Source organism: Physeter macrocephalus, chromosome 20 (genome assembly GCF_002837175.3).
Source record: "Physeter macrocephalus isolate SW-GA chromosome 20, ASM283717v5, whole genome shotgun sequence".
Lineage (NCBI taxonomy): Eukaryota > Metazoa > Chordata > Mammalia > Artiodactyla > Physeteridae > Physeter > Physeter macrocephalus.
The window spans coordinates 70151331-70174162 of record NC_041233.1 but is presented as its reverse complement, the minus strand read 5'-3'; the positions used below and the strand labels follow the sequence as shown (position 1 = coordinate 70174162).

Here is a 22832-nt window from a genome sequence, read left to right as displayed (position 1 = left end):
AACGGTGAGGATCCTGCTTCTGCGGAATGACAGATCTGCACGTGGGAGTAGTGGAGAAAGGTGGCTTAAGGCCAGATCACAGAGGCTTCTGGTAACCTCTGATGTCAAATATAAAATCCACCAATCAAGACAATATAAAGATTCAAGAGAATACATTGCAGCCTTTGAAAGCAGTTCAAACGAGTAAGCCAAAACTTATTTTGAGCAATGGCAGTAGCGTATGAAACCAACTGGCCTGGGAGTTAGAAGAACTAGGGTCATATGCTGGTTCTGCCAATAATAAGCTCTACTGCCTTGGGCAAACTGTACGCCTTCTTTAGGGCTTCTGTCTTTGTATACGTAAAATGAGAGGGACAGAATCTGTGAATGTTTTCATTCATTCTTTCATTCAGCTAAGGGTTGAGGACTTGCTGTGCCAGGCGCTGTACTGGACACACGGGACAATGTGATAAAGGAAGATGGTCCTTGCTTGCATGGAGCTCACAGTCTAGGTAAGGAAGCTTACAGTGTAAGGGGTGGGTCCGGGAAAGTGAGAGGTCACCAAATTGCCCCCGTTAAGAGAGATGGGGGTCGCCGGTGACCTCAGTAGGCGAGATTTAATAGAGAAGTGGCTGCTGAATAGATTACAGTGGGATGGGGAGGTAAATGAAGATGGTGATAATCGACACTGTGTATGAAGTTTGCCTGAGAAGAAGATTAACAAGAAGGAAGGGGCAAGAGCTAGAGTGAGTTTAAGTCCTCTCCATTTCTAAAATGCTAAGAGTCATATCACTCTGATAGGTATATTTAACCTTCCAAGGTAACAGCCTTGAAGGGTTAGCAGCCACCAAGGGTTAGCCTTGGTAACTTCAAGGGTTAGCCTTGGTAACTTCAAGGGTTAGCCTTGAAGGGGGCAGCAACAAATTCAATGCATAAGCTCTAGTATGTTTGTATGAAAATCAATCACGCAGTGGCCACATTCCAAATACTGAAAGGAAATTAAGATCTGGAAATGATTGCAGTGAGACCCTGTATTGTCTCAATCCGTGGATATGTTAAAAATATGAGATGGGAGCTGAGCAAGACAGGGGGCTGAACAAAATGAACTCTAGTTGTCTGATCCTGTTATGCTAACAATACTGAGACAGGAAGGGAGGAAGGAGGGCCAGTTCAGGGAGGAAAAAGCATACCAGGAACCCAAAGCCGCCTGCCAGGCTGCTGCTTCCAGTAAGCAGGCCTTGACCTTGTCTCTATCATTCTTTTGCTACTAAAGATGGTGTAAATAAATGGAAGTTTCCTCTGATTATATGACATTAGAGAGATGTTAATGCTTACGCAGTTAGTTGCTTAAAATTCCTAGACGTATTATCAAGATGACATTAAAGCCAACAAGTGACAACATGGAATTCTACCGTTCTAAGAAAATGCAACAGTGGAATTTAATTTTATAAAACAGCTAATATTTGCAATCAGAATGTCTGGTAATCCTTACATTACCAGTTTAATGCTAATAATTTTTTAAAAAATGCAAATATGTTTTTATTTTTTAAGGGACATTTTTTTTTTTTTTTACTGTATGAAAATATAGGGATTTCAGAAAGGCAGTTACATTAATCTTTGTGGTCAGAATTCAGAGTTACTATGGTAAAGGGCTGGATTTACTTTTTCATTAGCATTTTATTGATTGGAACAATTAGCCTGAGCAAGCCTGAAATTCCCAAGAGTTCCTGAAACTGACATCTGTGCCTTTCTTAAGCTGCTGGTGACACACATGATGTAACTTTACCAATTACAAGACACAGAGATGGATGTATATCAGCAGCAGTGAAGCCCTGGGTTTGAATCTGAAGTGCTCTGGGACAAAAGAGAAAATAATGTTTGATCTCTGAATCACTCTTTAAAATCCCTCCTTTCTTTTGGCTCTTTTTTTAAAAAAAATAATAAAATGGAGCAAATGAAATGTAAGCTTAATATATTTCATGTAAATGCCTTTTTTCCTTCTTAATTTTCTATGCTGTATTTAATACTTCCCTGCCAGGGAAGCATTAGAGTATAAGGATTAACGGCATAAACTTTAGAGTCAGAAAAAAATCTAGGATGAAATCTTGATTCTGTCAGTTATTAGCTCTCTAGACAACTGGCAAGTATTTGAACCTCAATTTTCCTAACTTGTAAAATACAAGTAGCAGCATCTAAGTTATAGGATTATTACAAGATTAAATGAGAAAATATAAGAAAACAATTGTTATAGCAACTGACTCATAGTAAGTACCCAATAAACGGTAGACTTTTTTTGGTTGTGTGTGTATCTGCTCACTTTGGACATTTACGTAGCCTACCGAATATATTTTTTAAATTGAGAAGGATCCATAATAGAAATGGCATTTGCATTAGAAGCCTTACCCTCTATAATTGTTCAGTACAACATGTCTATGTCGACATAATTTAAGAATATGTTTAATAGGAAGAGCTTCTTAGCCTCGACATGGTCTTGAGATGCCTAATTATTTCAAACATTTTCAAAATTTTAACCAAAAATATGGTAACACATTGTAAGTATCAATACAAATAATTCAGTAAATGAGTATCATCTTGCTTTAAGCTTTTATTAACCTTGCTCCTCCTGTTGCATGAGAAGTTCTACACTTTCTGATTTACCCATCAAATATGACTTAAAGATGGGAGGAAGAAAAAATCCATAAACTACTTAAATTTTTTTTTTTTTAAATTTTGTGGTACGCGGGCCTCTCACTGTTGTGGCCTCTCCCGCTGCGGAGCACAGGCTGCGGACGCGCGGGCTCAGCGGCCACGGCTCACGGGCCCAGCCGCTCCGCGGCACGTGGGATCTTCCCGGACCGGGGCGCGAACCTGCGTCCCCTGCATCGACAGGCGGACTCTCAACCACTGCGCCACCAGGGAAGCCCTAAAGTTAATATTTTAAGAGTAAGGCATGCTAATGGACAAAATAAGAAATGAACATGTAGTTCAAGGATCAGGGAATGATTCAATGGGATAGCACAGAGGCATCCATAAGATTTTCAATGTCTCCAGTATGTGAGCAAGTAGACTGGCAGATGAGGCCTCAGAGACTTCAACAATGGGGCAGCTCAGCACACAGGTCACATAGACCTGGCTCTCAAATCAGCTCTACAGCTTGTTTGCTCTAAAATCTTTGGCAAATAAAACATTTTTGGCAAGTCTAAAGCCTTTCTGAAGCTTGGTTTCTTTAGCTGTAAAATAGGCATAAATTCCCCTATGGGTTGTAGTAAGAAAATGAGATGATTTTATACATACGTGCGTGCGCACACACACACACCCCCCTGGGATAGTGACTGTACATGGCAGGTACTCAGTAAATCTAATGTTGTTATTTAGTTACTACAAATTCAGTTTTCATTTATATTTTAACACATCACATAATGGCTAGATAGACTTTCACCAAATTTGGAGGTATGTTTGGGATGGCCTGGTTTAATATAAGCTGTGTGGTTTATACAAGATTCACTTTGGAAATTCTGAGGAGGAGCTTCAAAGACTGTGATACCCATTCTCTTGAACAGCTGAAACTGAGGCACAAAAAGCTCATGTGGCTGCTGACTGGGAGAGGTCATGGGCACAGACAGCAGAGCTTTCAATATTTGAGCCCCAAACTGAAAGTCACATGGACAGATACTCCCAATTGAGTTGCAAGAACAAGAGAAGGTTTGTGATTAAGATGCTTCTCATCTGGGCAACTCTGTGTAGCATTTCCTACAGTGAGAAGCAGCGATACTCCTGATGATGAACAGTCATTCTTTCTAGAAACACAGGAGGGGCCAGGGAGCAATCCTGAAAATGATCATTGTGACCGTCTCTACTCTCTCTTCTCCCAGAGCTTCTTGGCAGGCTATTTTCTTATTCTGCCACCAGTCCCCCCTACTTTACTAGATCCCGTGCAGGACCATTTTCAGAATTTAGAATTAGAGACATCTGTGTCCCCAGTGTTCAAAGGTGTGTGTGTGTGTGTGTGTGTGTGTGTGTGTGTGTGTGTGTGTGTGTGTGTGTGAACTCACATGCATAGGGACTCTCAATATGTATTATCTATTCTTAATCTATTGTTCCTCTTAAAACCCTAAGGAACACGGCCAGAGTAAATTGTTTACATTCTAGAATATGGTAAGGATAGTTAATGAATAAGCAGAGACACACATGCATACAAAAATTCTAGGTTAAGTGAGCTCTTGAGTGCTAGCCCAGGAACCATATAACCAGGGAAATATAATTTCTATGAGGAAATACAGCCTGTAATCTATAGATTAACTTTTGGAAGGCAGCTATGCTCACCACTATACCACCAACACGGACTACAGATTAAGTTTTGGAATATGACCCACTTGGAGAAGAGGCCTGAGAAATACTCTTTATTAACTTTTCACTTTGAAATAATTTTAGACTTACAGAAAAGTTACAAAGAATTAAGAGTTTTCATTTGCCCTTCACCCAGCTTCTCCTAATGACAACATTTTACATAATCACAGTATAACTGTCAGAATCAGAAAATGAACATTGATATAATACTGTTGAGTAATCTGTAGACCTTATTTGAATTTCACCAGTTTTCCCACTAATGTTTGATTTCTGTTCCAGGATTTAATTCAAGACCTCACTGCATGTAATGTCATTAGTCTCTAATCGGTGTTAATTCCTCAGTCTTTCTTTGCCTTTCATGATCTTGACACTTTTGAAGAGTTCTGGTCAGTTTGTTTTATAGACTGTTCTTCAATTTGGATTTGTCTGATCTTTTCTCATGATTACATTGGCATTATGCATTTAACAAGAACACTGCAGAAGTGATGTTTTCCTTTTTATCAGTGCAACATATCAGGGGTATACGATTTTTATGTCTTATTATTGGTGATATTAACTTTGATCATTTGGATAAGGTCATGTCTGCTACATTTTTCTACCATAAATTTATTATTTTCCCCTTTGTAATTAATAAATGTCTTGTGGGAAGATACTTGGAGGCTATGCAAATGTACTACTTATATTATATTTTCTCCCACTAATTTTAGATTTCATCAATGGTTCTTGCCTGCAATAAGTACTACTCTAGTATTTATCTAATGGTGATTTTTCTGTTTTCCTTATTTTCTATATATTCATTAACTGGAATTCTACTGTAAGGAAGAGCTGCCCCTTCTCTCTCATTCGTTTATTTATTCAATTATGTATCTGTGTTAGTGTAGACTTATAGGTATTTATTCTTTGCGCTATAATCCAATAGTACACTTATTTATTTTTTGTTCAAGTTGTTCCAGCTTTGGCAATTGGTGCTCCTTCAGGTGGGCTTCTATATCTTTTCAACATGTCTTCATAATTTTTTGAACACTTACTTTCTGGAACCAGATGTTCTGTTTCAACTTGCATTTTCCCTTCCTAGCCTTGGAGTAAACTATTTCCCTGAAAAGCCGTGGTTCCTTTTATTGGAAAATGGTGTTAAGAAACCAAGATATGGGTGCTAGGTGTGTTCACTGCTACTGAGTTATCATTGCTTCCAGGCCCTCTCAGTGGACACAGCTAGGAAACATGCATAGGTATGCTAACCCACTTACACACATCTGTATTTCTATATTTCACTATTTATCTACCTGTATCCTCGCACATAGTAATGTCAGAATTGCTAACACATGCCCCCGTTTCCAGAAGAAACAAATGTACTAACCATAGTACGATGTATGTGTGTGGTTCTCTTTGCCTTTAGCCTTACACTATACAGGCAAAATACTATTTTCCAAAATTACTTAGGTTGCTCTTTTCTTTCCTATCTCCTCAGTGTAGTTATGTTATTCATTTGTAATGCATTTAAGTTCATGTTTCACTGTTTGTATCCCATTTTGGGTTCTTCACATCCCAATTTTATTTATTTATTTATTAGGTATGTGAAACATTCCAGTGTTTCTAAGAGTCAGAGATTTTTAAAAAGGTCCCCTCAAAGAAGTGTCACTTCCTCCTCATCCCTAAAACTCCCTCTCTTATTTCCCCAATTTATACTCCAGTCCCACTGCATTTCCTGTAGGTAATCAATATCATTAGTTTTTTATTTATCTTTCTTATAATCTTTTGCAGAATCTAGTAGTTATCTGTATATTTGCTTAAATTTCTTTATTTCTTACATAAAGGATTGCATGCTCTAGGTATTATTTTGCACTTTACATTTTTCACTTAATAATATATCCTGGAAACAATCTCATATCAGTTCATAGAGATCTTCTTAATTCTTTTTAACTGATGCATTATACTCCATTTGTGAATGTATCATAATTTATTTTACTACTTTCCTATGTATGGTCATTTAGTTCATTCCCAATATTATGCGATTACAAACAATGCTGAAATAAATAACCAATGGTTGTGTATTTTCATACTGCTGGAGGTGTATTTTAGGGTACATTCCTAGAAGTGGGATTGCTGGGTCAAAAGAGTGCAAGTGTAGTGTTTTTAGGTATTGCCAAATTCTCCTCCAGGAGGGCTGTACTAGTTTGCATTCGAACCAGCAATGTGTTGTCATACTTTAAAATTTTCACCAACATGATAGGTGAGAAATGGTATCTCAGTATTGTTTTAATTTGAATTTCTTAGAAATACTTTTAATGCAGATGGACAAAGGAAGTTGAAGGGAAGCTCAGATGGACAGGCAAGACCTTCACAAAGAGATAAAATGGAACTTAGGAGTGTCCTAACAAGACTAAAAGTCACCTAAGGAGCCTAGGAAAAGATGATGTTTCTGAAGCATTGGAGAAAGTGAAAAGCATTAATGAAAAGACTGAAGTGACCCACTGGAGATATAAAGGGAAACAGAACATTATCTGTTGTACACCAAGCATAAGCTAGGTTTAAAGAGACTGACTTGTTTTTACATGCAAGAGAAAAGGTTAATAAAAATTATGCTTAAAGCAGACTCAAAGTGCTAGAAAAAATCTCAGTCTTAAGAACAACTGTGATCTGAATACCAGCAACAAGAGATGTAAAAGCCACATAGCCCATCAAGAATTAGAAGAGGCTGAATATCCATAGCCCAAGTAGCAGAAGCAGGGTCTGGTGACCCATCTAGGCCACCAAGTCCCTGGTAGGGACTCTGATACCGCTTAAAGCACCAAGAATGAAGAAGAGCCTATGAAACATTCATTTTTAAGAATAGGAAAAAAGAATGGTCTTAGAAATGATCAAACAATGATCTTAAGAATGACCAAACCATCAAAGTGAGATTTTTATATGTGGAAAATAATAACAAAACACCCAAATAAATCTGTCAGTAAGCATAGAAAAAAATCATATTGCAAAATGAATAACATGACCTAGGACAAATAGGTCTCCAGAGTGAGACTGAATAACAGCCCTGGTCAGTAGTGAGGAATCAGTCATTTTCACTTCAGTAAAGTTTTCAATTCTACTTCATAAGCCAAAATTTAGACCAGAGATTAAGGAGGGTTTTTTTTTTTAAACCTAAGAAGTATTTAGAATTAATTTACATTAAGGTACAAATAATAAGTACATAGATAAAATGCAGTCAAAAGTATGAATTCACAGGAAGCTTAAGAGTTGGACTCTGGGAAGTTATCACCGATAAAGACAGGTGAGTAGAAGAAAGAAGGAAAATAATTAGGCAAATATATTGCGTTTCTATTATGCTCTAGGCACCACTTAGCTCCTGGAGATATAATGGTAAACAATGGGGAAATCTCTGCCCTTAGCTTGTCTGGGTAAAGTAGTCATAGTGTAATAAAATTTTCATAGTAATAAATTTTTTTTAAAAAGTATGGTTGGTTAGAGATGGGGACAAGCCCCACAGAGGAGGTGACCCTTGAATTAGAAAGTCTCTTGGGGGAAAGAGTAGGTGTGTGTATTGGAGGCTAGTCCAGGCAGAAGGACTAGTACTTGCAAAGGGACAGAGGTATGGTGTATTCATAACAAGTGGTATTTTAAAAGTCACATTGGAATCCAGCAGTGTGAGGCATTTAATATCTCCCTGAAATCATCATATTTGCAAATAACACAAATAGGGACAGGGCACGAGAATGGCATTTGGAATGATAGGATTAGACTTCAAAAATGACCTTGAAACCTCAGAGAAATGAACTGAAACTCACTGCTCCCTTTTCTTGTGCAAGAAAAGTAGTGAGCATAAATACAAAATGCGGAATGGCAGGAAAGGTTAGGACTCCTCCTACAGAGGAGTCCCACTGAACTGTAAGTGGGAAAGTAACCAGCGAGGCAGGGCAGTTCATTTTACAAGAGAGCTTAGGCACTGAAAAACAAACAGTGAGAAGAAAGCCAGAGACAGCCCCTTGGGTTCTAGCATTGGTCCTGCCATGTAATAAATATCGGACTCTAAGGAAGGGTTCAGGTGAACCTCAGTATCCTCATCTGTCAAACAAAGGGACAGAACTACCTCTAGAATCCTTTTCTGTTTCATGGTTCTTAAGCCAGTGACGTCTGGGAAGGTCAAAGAGCATTCTGAGCGTCATGAGGTGACCTAAGCTGGAAGTCCTAAGGCAGCGATGGAAGGACCTGGAGTCCTGTACGGAACCTGAACTGAAGGCTGGGAGGTGATTTCAAAACTGCCTTCCAGCACCCAAGTGATAGATAATTATAAGGAACAAAATCAGCTGTTCTCTATTTCTGGAAAGATGAGAACAAGAAGAAAGAGAACAAAAGAAAATGGAATCAAATTGCAGTGAAGACTGTTAAATAACAGAATGAATTAGTCCCAGGAGTTATGGGTATGTCTTTTGGGAAAGTCTTCAGAAACAGTCTGTCTGCCCGAGATGATTCTGGACAGGGTCACCAGCTGTGGCTGCAAGCAGTTGGATGAGCCAGATGTCATTTCAGTGCCCTTCCTATCTCTGTGTTTCTGCAGTGGTATAATAATATCCATCAATGCAGTAATACCAAAGTACCCTATTTTTTTTTTTTTTTTTTTTTTTTGCGGTACGCGGGCCTCTCACTGCCGTGGCCTCTCCGGTTGCGGAGCACAGGCTCCGGACGCACAGGCTCAGAGGCCATGGTTCATGCGCCCAGCTGCTCCGTGGCATGTGGGATCTTCCTGGACCGGGGCACGAACCCATGTCCCCTGCATCGGCAGGGGGACTCTCAACCACTGCGCCACCAGGGAAGCCCTAAAGTACCCTATTTATACATTTTGTGTATCTATCAATATGGACAACAGTTCCTTTCTATTTCACTGGTGGAGTTTTGAATACAAATGTGACTTGGCCTCTCGCCATTGCAGCTTTACTGTCAGAGCTAATTGCCTCACAGAAAACTTAAGGAGTCATTTTTCATTATGATGGAAGCAGATGGCATAGTCATGTTATTGATTTGATGATCCTTGCCTGGCTCGCTGAATAAATGGAACTCAGTGTATGGTCACTGCATCCAGACTTCTAGGGCCTTCAAGGTTCAGTTCAAATTATGTCAGACAGCAGGTTCATGGGGCAGAAATCCATTTATTCCTCCAAGGCTTCTAAATGACGATCCCAGGGACCATGCAGACTCTTCAAACCACCTCCTGGGAGTCCTGTGGACCCATTTAGCCTCCCAGCTCTTAAGGAAGAGGATGAGCTCTCTCTTAAGTTCTGCCAGTGCTTTACCTGAACTTGCTGCCCATCAGTTAGGGAGGCTGGCCCAACTTAGATGGGTTATGCTAATTTGCAAATAATTAGGTGAATGAAAGGAGGTAAGTCACTCACTTTTCAGAAGGCCGTTAACTCTTTCCCTGAAAGCCCTTAAGCCTTCTGGTCTTAAGGAGTTAATGTAATTATAATCAACATTTACCTTTTTATAGAATTCAACATTACTACTACTGGTTCTTGTTCCTCCACTGGACCTTTCATTAAGAATAAAGGCATATCAAAACTCGAAAATGCCTTTGGTAGATATGGCACCATTTTACAGGAAAAGTAGGATCTGAGACTAAATCAGCTAACAGTGTAACATAGAATTTTTATGAAAACTTGAGTGTACTCCCACCGGATTTGCTAAGGGCCCACTGGCCCTTTGAAGTGGTCCCCAGAAAAATGTTTATGTGAGAAGGAACTCCCAGGGCCCTTGACCCACATTTTCTTAGCATTTTGTCAGTTTGCTGATAAGGAGACATATTTTCATAAGTTACTTAATTTCCCTTTTTGGATCTAGGGAGTTCCTTTCTGTTTGCCATTTCTGCCCTGGTGGCAGAACATATGCGGTACTGCCTTCTGGTAAGAAGTGGATTGTTATTAATTTTTTCTGGTTATGTTTTGCAACCTGGCATAAATAAACATGAGGGAGGGGTAAAGTCCATTCCTGCATGAGGGATCCAGAGACCCTGGCTGTAGTCCCTGCTCAGCGTTGACCTGAGACGAGTCTCTCCCCATCTCTGGCTCTTCAGGTTTCCTCTGCAAAATGTGGTATAGAACTAAGTGATTTCTAAAGCTCCAAAAATTCTAAAATTCTCTGACATTCAGGATTACCCATCTATCCTTGTTAAATGCAGGAGGTAGCCTTCTGCTAAATTCCCCTAAACCTATGTAATGCAGGACTACTTAATTCATGACCAATTAAAAGTAAAATGTTTTACTAATTGGCAGTTTTATAATATAGACCGTGGTGTTACCTATCAAAAGAAATACGGGGGCGGGGGTGATTTAGCCTTTAAATTTTATTCATACCCACAAAATTCTTATTTTGTTGTTTTGTGGCTTCAAGGGCAGCTTGCTTATTCCAAACAAATCTTGACTTTTCCCCTTTCGCTTTGTAAGGTGATTTGTTGAGTTGCTTACTTTTTCCTATTTTTCTCCTTGACCACAGTAATTATTTACCAGTCAATTCTAGAAATACCTGAAAGGGGTGGCACGTGGGGAGAAGAAAAAGAAAAGAAAAATGTGTTGGCCATGCTTTCATCGTGCTGGTGGTCTCATTTTTCATGTCCATAAATTCTGACTTTTTATGTGGGTTTGTTTCTAATTGCTCTATCTTGAAAGTATTTGAGTGGGTTAACTTTTAGGGTATTTCACTCACTTCTGCTGCATGTTCAGTTAGCCATGTTCACTATTCTTCAAGGTTGTTATCTTTATTTCCTTCTTTGTTTCATTTACATATTCATCCATTTCTCTCAATTGACAATAGCACAGAGATAAACTTTTTTAACACCTCAAATGAGAGAACGATGGCCATGCTACTTCAAAGTGATACTGTCAGTAAAAGAAAAAGCTTGTGAGCCTGTGCTATCCCAAAACGCACACGGCTAACCAAAAAATCCACCCCCCACATCCCCAAAAAAAGATATGGAAAGAGCACCATGGTGTGAAATTTTCTGGTTTTAAATTTGGGCTCCATCACTTATTTACTATGTAGGCAAGTAAGCTCCATGAATTAATTTTCCTCATCTGTGAAATGAAAGTGATAATATACACCTCATAGGGAAGGGATAATTCAAAGAACAGTAATGAGCATAGAATAGATTGTGTTAATGGTGTATGCTAATGGTAACAGCTACAAGAGCAATTGATACTTTTTATTTGCCAGGTGTATCTTGTGAGGTTATTTGTCCTGCGTATAAGTAATATGTGGACATTTATTCCACAAGGTTCAATATTATTCTTCTGATCATAAAGGGTGGAACTGAGTTGTGCTTTTTCAAATTTAAATAAAATGGTTTTGTAAAAATTATTATCCAAGAAAACAAAGTCCAAATTATAAAAATAGAATAACCTTATGATAGGTTTAGTATATATTACATTGGAAATATAATTTGCTTTATTATTTTGTGTCATCTTTCACTAATATTCTGATTTTCATTGAACCTTAAATCTGAGCAAGTAAGTTTTATAGATATTTTTTATCAAAGGTTCAGTGTTGGGCTTGATTTTAGTCCCTAAGAAATGTAGCTTGACTCCTACATGAAACATGAAAACATAAAATCCATTCTATCAAAGAGTATGGGTCTGAAGTGAAATTTTACCTAGTAAAGTTTACATTTGTGTAGTATATATCTACATATTTTTTTGGTGAAGAAGTTCTACCATTTAAGGATAATTAACTTTATTCATTAATTAAATACTTATCAAGCAACTACTAAGTACCAAGAACTTGTTAGCTACTAGGGATTCAGAGATAAACTCAGATATAACCACTGCCCTCAGGGAGCTTACTACCTGGGAAGAAAGTTAAGAAAAGTACACAGTGACTTTGATATATGTTAGAAAGCAGTAAAGAAGTGACCCAGCAAATTCTATAGGATTTCAAGGACAATGAGGTCACGTTTGTATGGAGGAAACTGAAAAGGCTTCACGGAAGAAGAAGTGGCATTTGAACTGGGCTTTGAGCACAGGCAGCTGAGAGGGAGAGGGCATTTCAGGAACAGGGCACAATAGTGAATGTGACAACAACACATATACACTCATGGAGTCACAGGGAGAGATACACATGCGGAGTTACAGGCCTAAGAGCAAATCATAAAGACGTTCTACCCAGTCATCTTCCTTACCTTACAGATGAAGAAACTCAGGGTTCAAGAGGTTAAAATAATTGCACAAGGGCCCCAAACTAGCCAGAGGTGCTGTGCAGGTGGGCACTGGCAAGGACTCTGTGCCTGCTAAACCTGAAAGAAGATTGGAGCGAGGTCAAGGAGGACCTTACAGCCCAGAGTAAATGTCTGGACTTATTTCATCAGGCAATGAAAAGTCAGCAAAGGTCTATGAGGAAAGGAGCGTATGATTCGAACTGTGCTTTCCTTTGGCAGAAGTCCAGGTGAGAGGCAACCAGGGCCTGAGCAAAAACTGGAGGGAGTAAGAATGGCAGGAGCAAGTCTGTTCTGTCTGCTTCAGGGGTAAAATCTAAAGAGCTTCGTGGTTACTTGGAGGTCAAAGAGGAGAAAGAGAGAAGAATAAAAACTAACTCCAAAGTTTCAAACTTGAGTCACTCTGAAATGGACTTTACAAAAACAGTAAAGTCAGGGTAGAAGAGCTAGTCTGGGGAGTAGGGACGGGAACAGGAGAGAGGGGGAAGGAAGAGTGACTTTATACTGAAACACTAGCAAATCCAGTGTTGGCTGGAGACCCATGCAGGTGGGAGTTATCATCTGAAAACCCCGTAAATGAGCAAAGAGAGCATCACCCTAAAGGGAGAGAGTGGACAAGGATGAGAAATTGGCTAAGGACTAACCCTCAGGGAATGCCTATCGGTACTCAGAGGGCAGAAGTAGGTAACGAACAAAGGGGAGGTACTCTCCATCCACTATCTCTAAGGAAATTCTAAGTAGGCACCTGTGATAGACTGAGGTAAAGAACACCAGAGGGAGTTTCCAGAAGTTGGAGAGGCATGATGGGGAATATTCAACAAACACTACAGAGACGTGATGACAAGTGAGAACTGAGGAAAGGGCATTTTAATGACTATGTTTACCATTTTGTTACTACTATGGAAAGATGTTAAAGCTTAGCAATTGTACATCAGTTTTATTTCACCTCTTTCTCGTAACACTGTCTACTCTTTATTCATAAAACAACATATTTTATAATTATGGGTTTATTTGCATGATTATTTGTTCATGTTTATCTCCATGTAGGCTCTAAAATCTATGGGGGCAGGAATTCTGTTTTGTTCACCACCATATATCCAGTGCCTGACATGTGGCAGATACTTTTAAATATTTCTTGAATGAATAAAGGTAACAAATGAAGATTCATAATAACTATATTTTGGATAGAAGATAAAAAATTAGTTCCTACTGTTGATTTTGTTTACTTTTAATACCAGGGTTTTTTTTTTTTTTATTTGACACAAAGTCGTATTATTAACAATAATCTCAGACATTTGTTTTTATCTCTGTCATTTCCTGGGCTCTCTTTCCTAATTTTGTAGTTTGTTTTGCCATGACTGCCCACTTTTTCTTTCTTTTTATGAAGACCCACATGTTGGATGTAAACAATATTTGAATTTGTGCTTAAGAGGTCACTAACATGACAGATTTTTATGATGAAGTTTTGATACAATTCAGTAGTTTTATTTCTTATTCCAGCCACCTCAAAAAAAGAGAGTGCTAAGATTAGATCAACAGGTGTGTTTCTACAAGTGTGAAGATATTGTGGCAGAGTTATGGAAGGAAAATAGAGTCCTAAGGGACAGGAAACTCCAGAAGGTTCTGGAAAATGCAAATTAGCTTTAAAAAACTGGCTTCAGAGGCATGAGTACTGCACTGAGAGCCAGCAGACCTGGAGTCTGTTCCCAATTCATCTCTGAGATTGTAGAGACCCTCTACCTCTCATTGGTGCTATGAGATTTCTTTTACTTATTTCTAAAGTGGGGCAATATGAATGATCTACATCTTCTAAACATGCTGAGAAGATTGAGAACTAGCCTTTACTAATAAAATTATTAAGAATTTTTTTAAAATTTAAGGATCCGGGACTTCCCTGGTGGTGCAGTGGTTAAGAATCCTCCTGCCAATGCAGGGGACACGGGTTCGAGCCCTGGTCCTGGAAGATCCCACGCTATGGAGCAACTAAGCCCGTGCGCCACAACTACTGAGCCTGCGCTCTAGAGCCCGCAAGCCACAATTACTGAGCCCGCGTGCCACAACTACTGAAGCCCGTGCACCTAGAGCCCGTGCTCCGCAACAAGAAAAGCCACCGCAATGAGAAGCCACTGAACTGCAACAAAGAGTAGCCCCCGCTCGCCCCAACTAGAAAAAGCCCGCGCGCAGCAATGAAGACCCAAAGCAGCCAACAAATAAATAAATAAAATTAATTAATTTAAAAAAAGAAAGGGACTAAAATTATTTTAAAAAATTAAGGATTGGTGCTAATTATTTTTGTTCACTAACAAGCAATATACATAGGAATATAGCTTCTTAACTGGTCCTGAGCAGCTGGAAAGATAAGGTACTACTTAGAGACAAGTTATTTGCTCTTCCTACCCCAAACTGGTGTGACTTAGCATAATCTGTAGTAGAACTGTACACTAGGAGTAGAGTGAAATCCATCTTAGGATTTCCTAGCCCAATCCAGTCATTTTATACATGAGAAACTACCACCCAGAGATGAAAAGACTTGGCGAACAGTTAGCTGGTGGCAGAGCTGGATCTACATCTTGGGACTTGTGACTCCAAGTCCATAACTCACACATACAAGCCCTGAGCCTGCGCTCTAGAGCCCGCAAGCCACAATTACTGAGCCCGCGTGCCACAACTACTGAAGCCCGTGCACCTAGAGCCCGTGCTCCGCAACAAGAAAAGCCACCGCAATGAGAAGCCACTGAACTGCAACAAAGAGTAGCCCCCGCTCGCCCCAACTAGAAAAAGCCCGCGCGCAGCAATGAAGACCCAAAGCAGCCAACAAATAAATAAATAAAATTAATTAATTTAAAAAAAGAAAGGGACTAAAATTATTTTAAAAAATTAAGGATTGGTGCTAATTATTTTTGTTCACTAACAAGCAATATACATAGGAATATAGCTTCTTAACTGGTCCTGAGCAGCTGGAAAGATAAGGTACTACTTAGAGACAAGTTATTTGCTCTTCCTACCCCAAACTGGTGTGACTTAGCATAATCTGTAGTAGAACTGTACACTAGGAGTAGAGTGAAATCCATCTTAGGATTTCCTAGCCCAATCCAGTCATTTTATACATGAGAAACTACCACCCAGAGATGAAAAGACTTGGCGAACAGTTAGCTGGTGGCAGAGCTGGATCTACATCTTGGGACTTGTGACTCCAAGTCCATAACTCACACATACAAGCCAAAGTTCTTTTCCTATAACTACATGCCCCAAGTTGTTATTACACAACGGAGTCATACTTTCATTAGCAGATGTGTCATGGCACGTGCACCTTTGCATTTTACCAAATTTCTGGAGTTAAATCACCAGGAAAGGTAAATATATCCTTCTTGCCCCCTTAAGTCCGATGCTTAGCAGAACACTCCAGGTCCTTCCTCTTTGATCTGAATATAAAGCTTTTTCTGGAATATGGGCTATCCCGAGTACCCCTGTATCTTTATCCAGAGAAGCACAGTGATGAGGGAGATTCTCACAGCCTGAGGATCTAGATAGCCCTGAATTTGAATTCTGGTTCACTCACTCACTGGCTGTATTGGCCCTCAGACAAGTCATTTAATCTCTCTTGAGTTTCCAGATTTTTTTTTAATCTGTAAAAGTGGGATAATAATAGCTACTTTTCAGTTCTTTAAGAGGGTTAAAAGAAATAGTGTATGTAAAGAACCTGCTTCAGCGCTCAGAATTACTAGTTCTTGTTCTCCTCTTTTCATTTGACTAAACCAAAGTTCTCTTTTTGTCATTATTACCCATGACACTGTGGGTAGACTATCATTTTTAAACATCGTACAATATTTCTAGATTTTTCAAAATAATCTGGTCATCCTGCCAAAACTTCTAAGCCTAAAGAAAAAAGTTTCAAAATCTTAGACTTTCCAGCAGTTTCTGTTTGTTTTGTTTTGTTTTTTTGCCAAACATAAGGCAAGATCAGGGCAAAATTCTACATTTAGGTGAAGCACTTAGCTCCCTTTTGGCAGTGGAAATTTGGGCCACTGGATTTTTAATCCAGTGAGAAAAGTTAATCTGCTTCATATTACTAAGAATCCATAAACTATGAAATCCATAATCCTTCATCACAAAGTGACACAATCATGATCATTTTCAGTTTATGCTTTTGAAGAGCTCTATTTACTTTGTCCACATTTCATCTTAATGTGACTCTAAAATGCTTGGGGACCTTGCTGTCCAAGGTGATTGAAGACATGCAGCAGGGTTACTTGATATGCCCCGTTTTTACGGGGACGTCAGTCTTCCAACCACTTTGAGGCAGAAGAGAAAGTGGCTGTGTACATATGTCAACAGCAGAAATCCCACTTTAGCCCAAGAGAGTCTGGCATTGTTGGCAGTGGTTGCCCACAGAAAACACAGGAATGAAGCAGCAGGTTTACAGGGCTGGGGAGCAGGGAACCTAATTAGCCCAGCTCCAGGAGTGCCAAAAAGCCTATTTAATATTTTTTGCTTTTACTCTTCTAAGCCACCTAGAGGGAGAACTGCTCATAAACATCTAAATTCATTACATGGAAAAAAAAAAAAAAAAAGAAGAAGAAAAAGGAAAAGATTACTGCATGGGGTAATCTAAAGGATCAATCTGCAGTTTCTCTTTTGACCTCTGTTAAGATGAGAGCCATGGAAGGGACTTCACGCATTTTAGACAGACATTAAAGGGCCATGTCTAATTATTACTTGCTAAATATTACTGAAATATATGCTATTTTGAATTAAAAAAAAAAACACACTACTTGCTACTTAAAAGAGATGGCCAGAACTAGCCCCTGCGTGTTTCCGAATCACTTATTTGTTAGTGCTGACATTCAGGTTCTGAGAGAAAACCACCATGCTCATAGGATGCTTCCACCTTCTCCATACCCCCAAACTCATCCTTCTCTTAAATGCTTTTATTCATAGTAATGAAGAGTGCATTATGAAAAGCATCACTCGACATTTAGGAAGCTACATTTCAAAAAAGGGCCTGATAAAAAAAATTAGAAATTGTGCAAAGTACTGCAAGAGGACTTTTAATCTAATAATTAATGCTTATTCCTCATTGAATAGATACACTCACATTAGGAGACATAAATAGCCCAAGGGCCAAGAGAAGACTCTGGGCGCCCTGTCCTTCACACAGTGGGGATGGGGTCAGGAGTCTGTCCACGAAGCTACTCCTCTACCTCCTTCTTAACTCCCCCTAACCTCTAACCCTGCACCAATGCTGGAGGAGGCTCTTCAGCACATAAGGCTCCTAGCTGTGCAATTTGAGAATCAATGAATGGATTCTAGTTCAATTGCTCATTTCATTGTTGTTCACTGAGTCTCATAGACAGAAGTGGTTGCTCAAGGTCGTGTTTCCCAGGTCTCCTATCATTATCATAATCATCAAGAACATTTATGAACCGCTTTCTAAACATAGGGCACTGTGATAAGCCTAGGCACACAGATGGACTTCCTGTGAAGATATGAGATAAGCCAAACTCTAGCAATGAGATAACCAATGTCAATATTTCCCTCCCGAGAGCCAATATGGTTCCCAAACTATCACTGGAAGGCATTTCCTCTCAAATATTGGATGATACTATGTTAAGTTTTAATTGACTGGGTACACACCAAATATCTTGATGAAAAGTGAAAAAATAAGTCATTTTGTTTGTATACTGGTGTCAGCATTTGCCTTGTTTAGGGAAAACATAGATGTGAACATTAGAAAATTTCTCTCTATAGGCACTGCCTTTGCTTTCTCCCAGTAAAGTCAAAGAGTTTTCAAAAAATTTTACTGTTTCCCACCTTACCATAAAAAATTTCAAACATACAGCAAAGTGGAAAGAATTTTACAATGGACGCCAGTATTCCCATCACCTAGATTCTACCATTAACATTTGCTTTACTTGCTTTATGACATATCTGTCCATCTACTCATCCTACTAACCATCCATCAATAACATTATGTCTTTGATGCATTTCAAAGTAGACTGCAGACAGAAGACAATGCTTTATTTTGAAGGAGTAGAATCAATGACTCTTTCTCTTCCTACTCCTATAAAGTTAGCTAGAGAAATTTTATTAGTTTTTTTTAAACAAAGAACAAACTCATCCTGAATTATTCACACAGATATTCAACACAGTTCAATCTACAGTCACTGTAAAAAGTGTTGTGAATGAACTCAAGGTTTTGTCTACTTGCGTTAACCCTGGGGACGTTTTCAGTACTCCTCCAAATGTTTGGCTTTGTGAAGACATAGGCTGTAGATTATAGAGAAATAAGCTCTCTGCTATAGATTATCAGGAAAAATTACCTGGAATGTTAGTAATGAGTATTTTTTGTTGTTGTTTTGCTCTTTAATATTTTTCCAATTATTCCTTGAGTATAGAAATACAGAGTTTTCTATACACCAAGTCTCTCATTTATAAAGTGAGTTTTATAATACCTATGGCACAGGCTTGTCATAAGGATCCAATGTGAAAAATAGGAAAATACTTTGTAAAGAGTAAAACACTATGCACATCTAATTTAGCATTACCATTAGTAAATGCAATGCATCTATAATAAAACACAGCTGAGGTAATGGTCCACACTGCTATTTGGCTTTTTCAAATCCGTCAAAAAGATTTCAAAGGTTAAAGGGACAGCGTATTGGCAGTTGCCTTGACTCTGCCCATCAGTACATCATCTTGTCAAAGATCTAGAAGAACCTTGGTGTATATCACATAGACTTGTTTTCATTAGTAAAGTGTTTGTTTTGGAAATCATCCCAGCTTGGAAACAATACTTCCATTAACTGGGCACAGTACCTACAATGATCCATCTTATCTGACCAGCGCCAAGCTATTTTATTTACTGCATCCCATTTTACCTTGGTTGTTCTGAAAGGAGAAAAGTGAGGCATTGGCTCAACATATGAGAAGGTTTGTTTCATTGAATAAACATCTACAAATGAACTTTGGGTAGAAACTCCTGCAACAAGATATCATCAGGTACCATAAATGACAAGTCTAAAGGTGATGGAATTCCTCTGTCCCTGTATGGGAAAGATTCCGTTACATAAATATCTTAAAATTTATAAGGTATAAAGTAGTGGAGCTTCCATTTTTGTGTCTCGTTGGACACAAATCAAGAAAGTGGGGAGCAAGGTCAAAGCTCACTAGGGAACTAAGGAAAGAAAAATAAGCAAGGAGCTGAGTTTGTCATCAACTACTGTTGAGAACCTGCCAGATCTCTGGCACTTTATTTTATCCTTAAGGGGAACTGAAGAGAAGGATCTGAAATCACCCTGACCCTCAAAAAGCATCCATTTCACTGAGAGTCTTTAAAGAAAACAATCGGGAGAAAGAACAATCAGAAATTGTAAGCAGATGGAAGAGGATACGCACAACGAGAGAAATAAGCGTGGTTTGTGATTTAGTTACAAGTTATACTCAACACGGGGCATGTTTACAACGTGGACAACGACGAAGCGATGAGAAGATCTCTAAGAGGATACACAGAGTTACCTCGAATACAAAATATACTTTTTATGCAGGGAAAGGAGAATCAGAGGAAAAGGCTGGCTGTGCTCAAGTGAAGGAGAGGGTCCCTGGGTCCATGAACCACACCTGTCTGGTGCTGACAGCAAGAACTTATCTTCAGTATTCCAGGATGGTTGCATCAAGCTTTTATCCTCCGATACCGCAAAACATTCCAAACATGTAAGTAAGTTCCCTAATTAGATCCCATATTTATGAAACAAGCTTCTAATCATATTTATAATTTGGCATCCCATATGACACACACATACTGGGAGAAAAGAAGCTGCCCAAAAGGGTCACTTTGCCCTGCTAGTGAGATTACTCATTGTAATGACAACAACAAATTGAAGTGTGTCCGTACGTACATACATGTGTTATGTTATACACAAATACACACATATATTCAACACGTATTTTTTAAGAGAAACACTTGCAAATCTGAATTTATAGCAAGGCAGATATCTAGATATTCGGGTAGAAGTTTGTATTCTAATAAAATTTTACCATGCTGTAAATTAGAACCTTGTAAATATCTTTATTGTGCTATCTGGTAGTATTGTTTACTTCTTCGGTTCAGCCTACATGTTTTGCTTAACTGCTGATGGTGCCTCATTCATCTTACCTGACTGTCCTGGGGGAGGGGCACCTGATGATCCTCGTGGTAGACAAAGAAACACAGTCAGAACTGCCGCTCTGTTCCCAGCACATGGTTCAATGGCTATTGGTTTGGGTGCTCCCTGAAAAAGAAAGCCCATTCTAAATTTGCATAGTTTACATGACACTGCTATTTTACTTTTTTCCTACTATGCTTCAGGCAGATAAAATGTTTATTCCTAGTAGTTGAAGGCATACCATTTCTCATTTTTTAATAGTTCAATTGAATATTTTATTGTAGTAATATGTAGTTTTTTTGTAATGGTGGTCGTTTACATTTAGAAGACATTTTTCTTGGGGCATTATATATTAGCACATATTTTTGCAATTTTTGAAAAGTACTCATTGCTTTGTTCTATTTTTATCTTGTTTTTTTTTTTTCCCTAATAGATTTTATTTTTTAAAGAAGTCTTAGGTTTACAGCAAAATTAAGAGGAAGCTACGGAGATTTTCCATAAACCCACTGCCCCCATGCATGCACAGCCTCCCCTATCATTAACATCCCCCACCAGAGCAGAACATGTGTACAAGCTGAGAAACAAACACTGACACATCTCTACCACCCAGAATACATAGTTTACATTAGAGTTCACTCCTGGCGTTGTACATTCTATGGGCTTAGTCAAATGTATAATGACATGTATTTTTCATTATAGTATCACATAGAGTAGTTTTCCTGCCCTAAAAATCCTTTCTGTTCTGCCTATTCATCCCTCATGCCACCCCCAACCCCTGGAAACCACTGATCTTTTGATTGTCCCCATAGTTTTGCTTTTTCCAGAATGTCATATAGTTGAACTCATATAGTATTTAGCTTTTTCAGATTGACTTATTTCACTTAAAAATATGCATTTAATGTTCCTCCGTGTCTTTTTTTATTGGAGTAAAATTACTTTATGATGTCATGTTAGTTTCTGCTGCACAATGAAGTGAATCAGCTCTATGTATACATATATCCCCTCCCTCCCTCGGACCTCCCTCCCCCTCCCCCCCATCCCCCCCATCTAGGCCATCACAGAGCACCGAGCTGAGCTCCCTGTGCTCTACAGCAGGTTCCCACTAGCCATCTATTTTACACATGGTAGGTAGTGTGTTTATGTCAAACCTAATCTCCCAATTCATCCCACCCTCCCCTTCCTCCCGTGTTCCACAAGTCCGTTCTCTACGTCTGCGTTTCAATTCCTGCCCTGCAAATAGGTTCATCTGTACTATCTTTTTACTGTCCCTGTAGTTTTGCCTTTTCCAGAAAGTCATATAGTTGAAATCATATTGTACTCAGCTTTTTCAGGTTGACTTATTTCACTTAAAAATATGCATTTAATGTTCCTCTGTGTCTTTTCATTGTTTGATAGCTCATTTATTTTTAGTGCTCCATAATATTCCATTGTCTGGATGTACCACAGTTTATTTATCCATTCAGCTACTGAAGGACATCTTGATTGCTTCCAAATTTTGGCAATGATGCATAAAGCTGCTATAAACATCCACGTACAAGTTTTTGCATGGACATGAATTCTCAACTCCTTTGGGTAAATATTAAGGAGCATGATTGCTGCTGGATCATATGGTACTATGTGTCATTTTAACACTAAATCCTGGCACATTGTAGATGTGCAACAGGCCTACATTTGAATAAATGAATGCATTTTTTTAAGGATTTTTTTTGATGTGGACCATTTTTAAAGTCTTTATTGAATTTGTTACAATGAAACCGTTTTGGTGTTTTGGCCACGAGGCATGTGGGATCTTAGCTCCCGGACCAGGTATCAAATCCACACGCCCTGCACTGGAAGGCGAAGTCTTAACCACTGGACCGCCAGGGGAAGTCCCTGAATGCATTTTAGTATATTTGATATTTGATATGTCATCTGTGAGCCACAAAGTTATGCAATTTCTGTTGCTTTTTCGCAACTGTTTCCTCTCACCAATGATAACAGTTTACCTAATCAAATGATCACAATCCAAAATATTCTGTTGACATATCTTTAAAAATTTTTTTCCAGTTTTATTGAGCTATAATTGACATACAGCAAGGCATATCTTTAACATCATTTCAGTGAAATGCATATGTAATAATCACCCACCAATGCATTTGCATAAATAATATGACTTTAGAAATAAAAGAGAGTAA

At 38.8% G+C, this 22832-nt stretch overlaps 1 protein-coding gene across 2 annotated transcripts in view; it reads right to left on the bottom strand.

Moving 5' to 3' along the window:
- The window catches only part of ATRNL1 (attractin like 1), a 744759-nt gene that overhangs the window by 97428 nt on the left and 624499 nt on the right, over positions 1-22832 (bottom strand). For both annotated transcript variants that reach the window (XM_024121650.1, XM_024121651.1), the window contains one exon: positions 20670-20784. In XM_024121650.1, coding sequence (XP_023977418.1) covers positions 20670-20784 — 115 coding nt within the window. The remainder of the gene's footprint in view (positions 1-20669; positions 20785-22832) is intronic.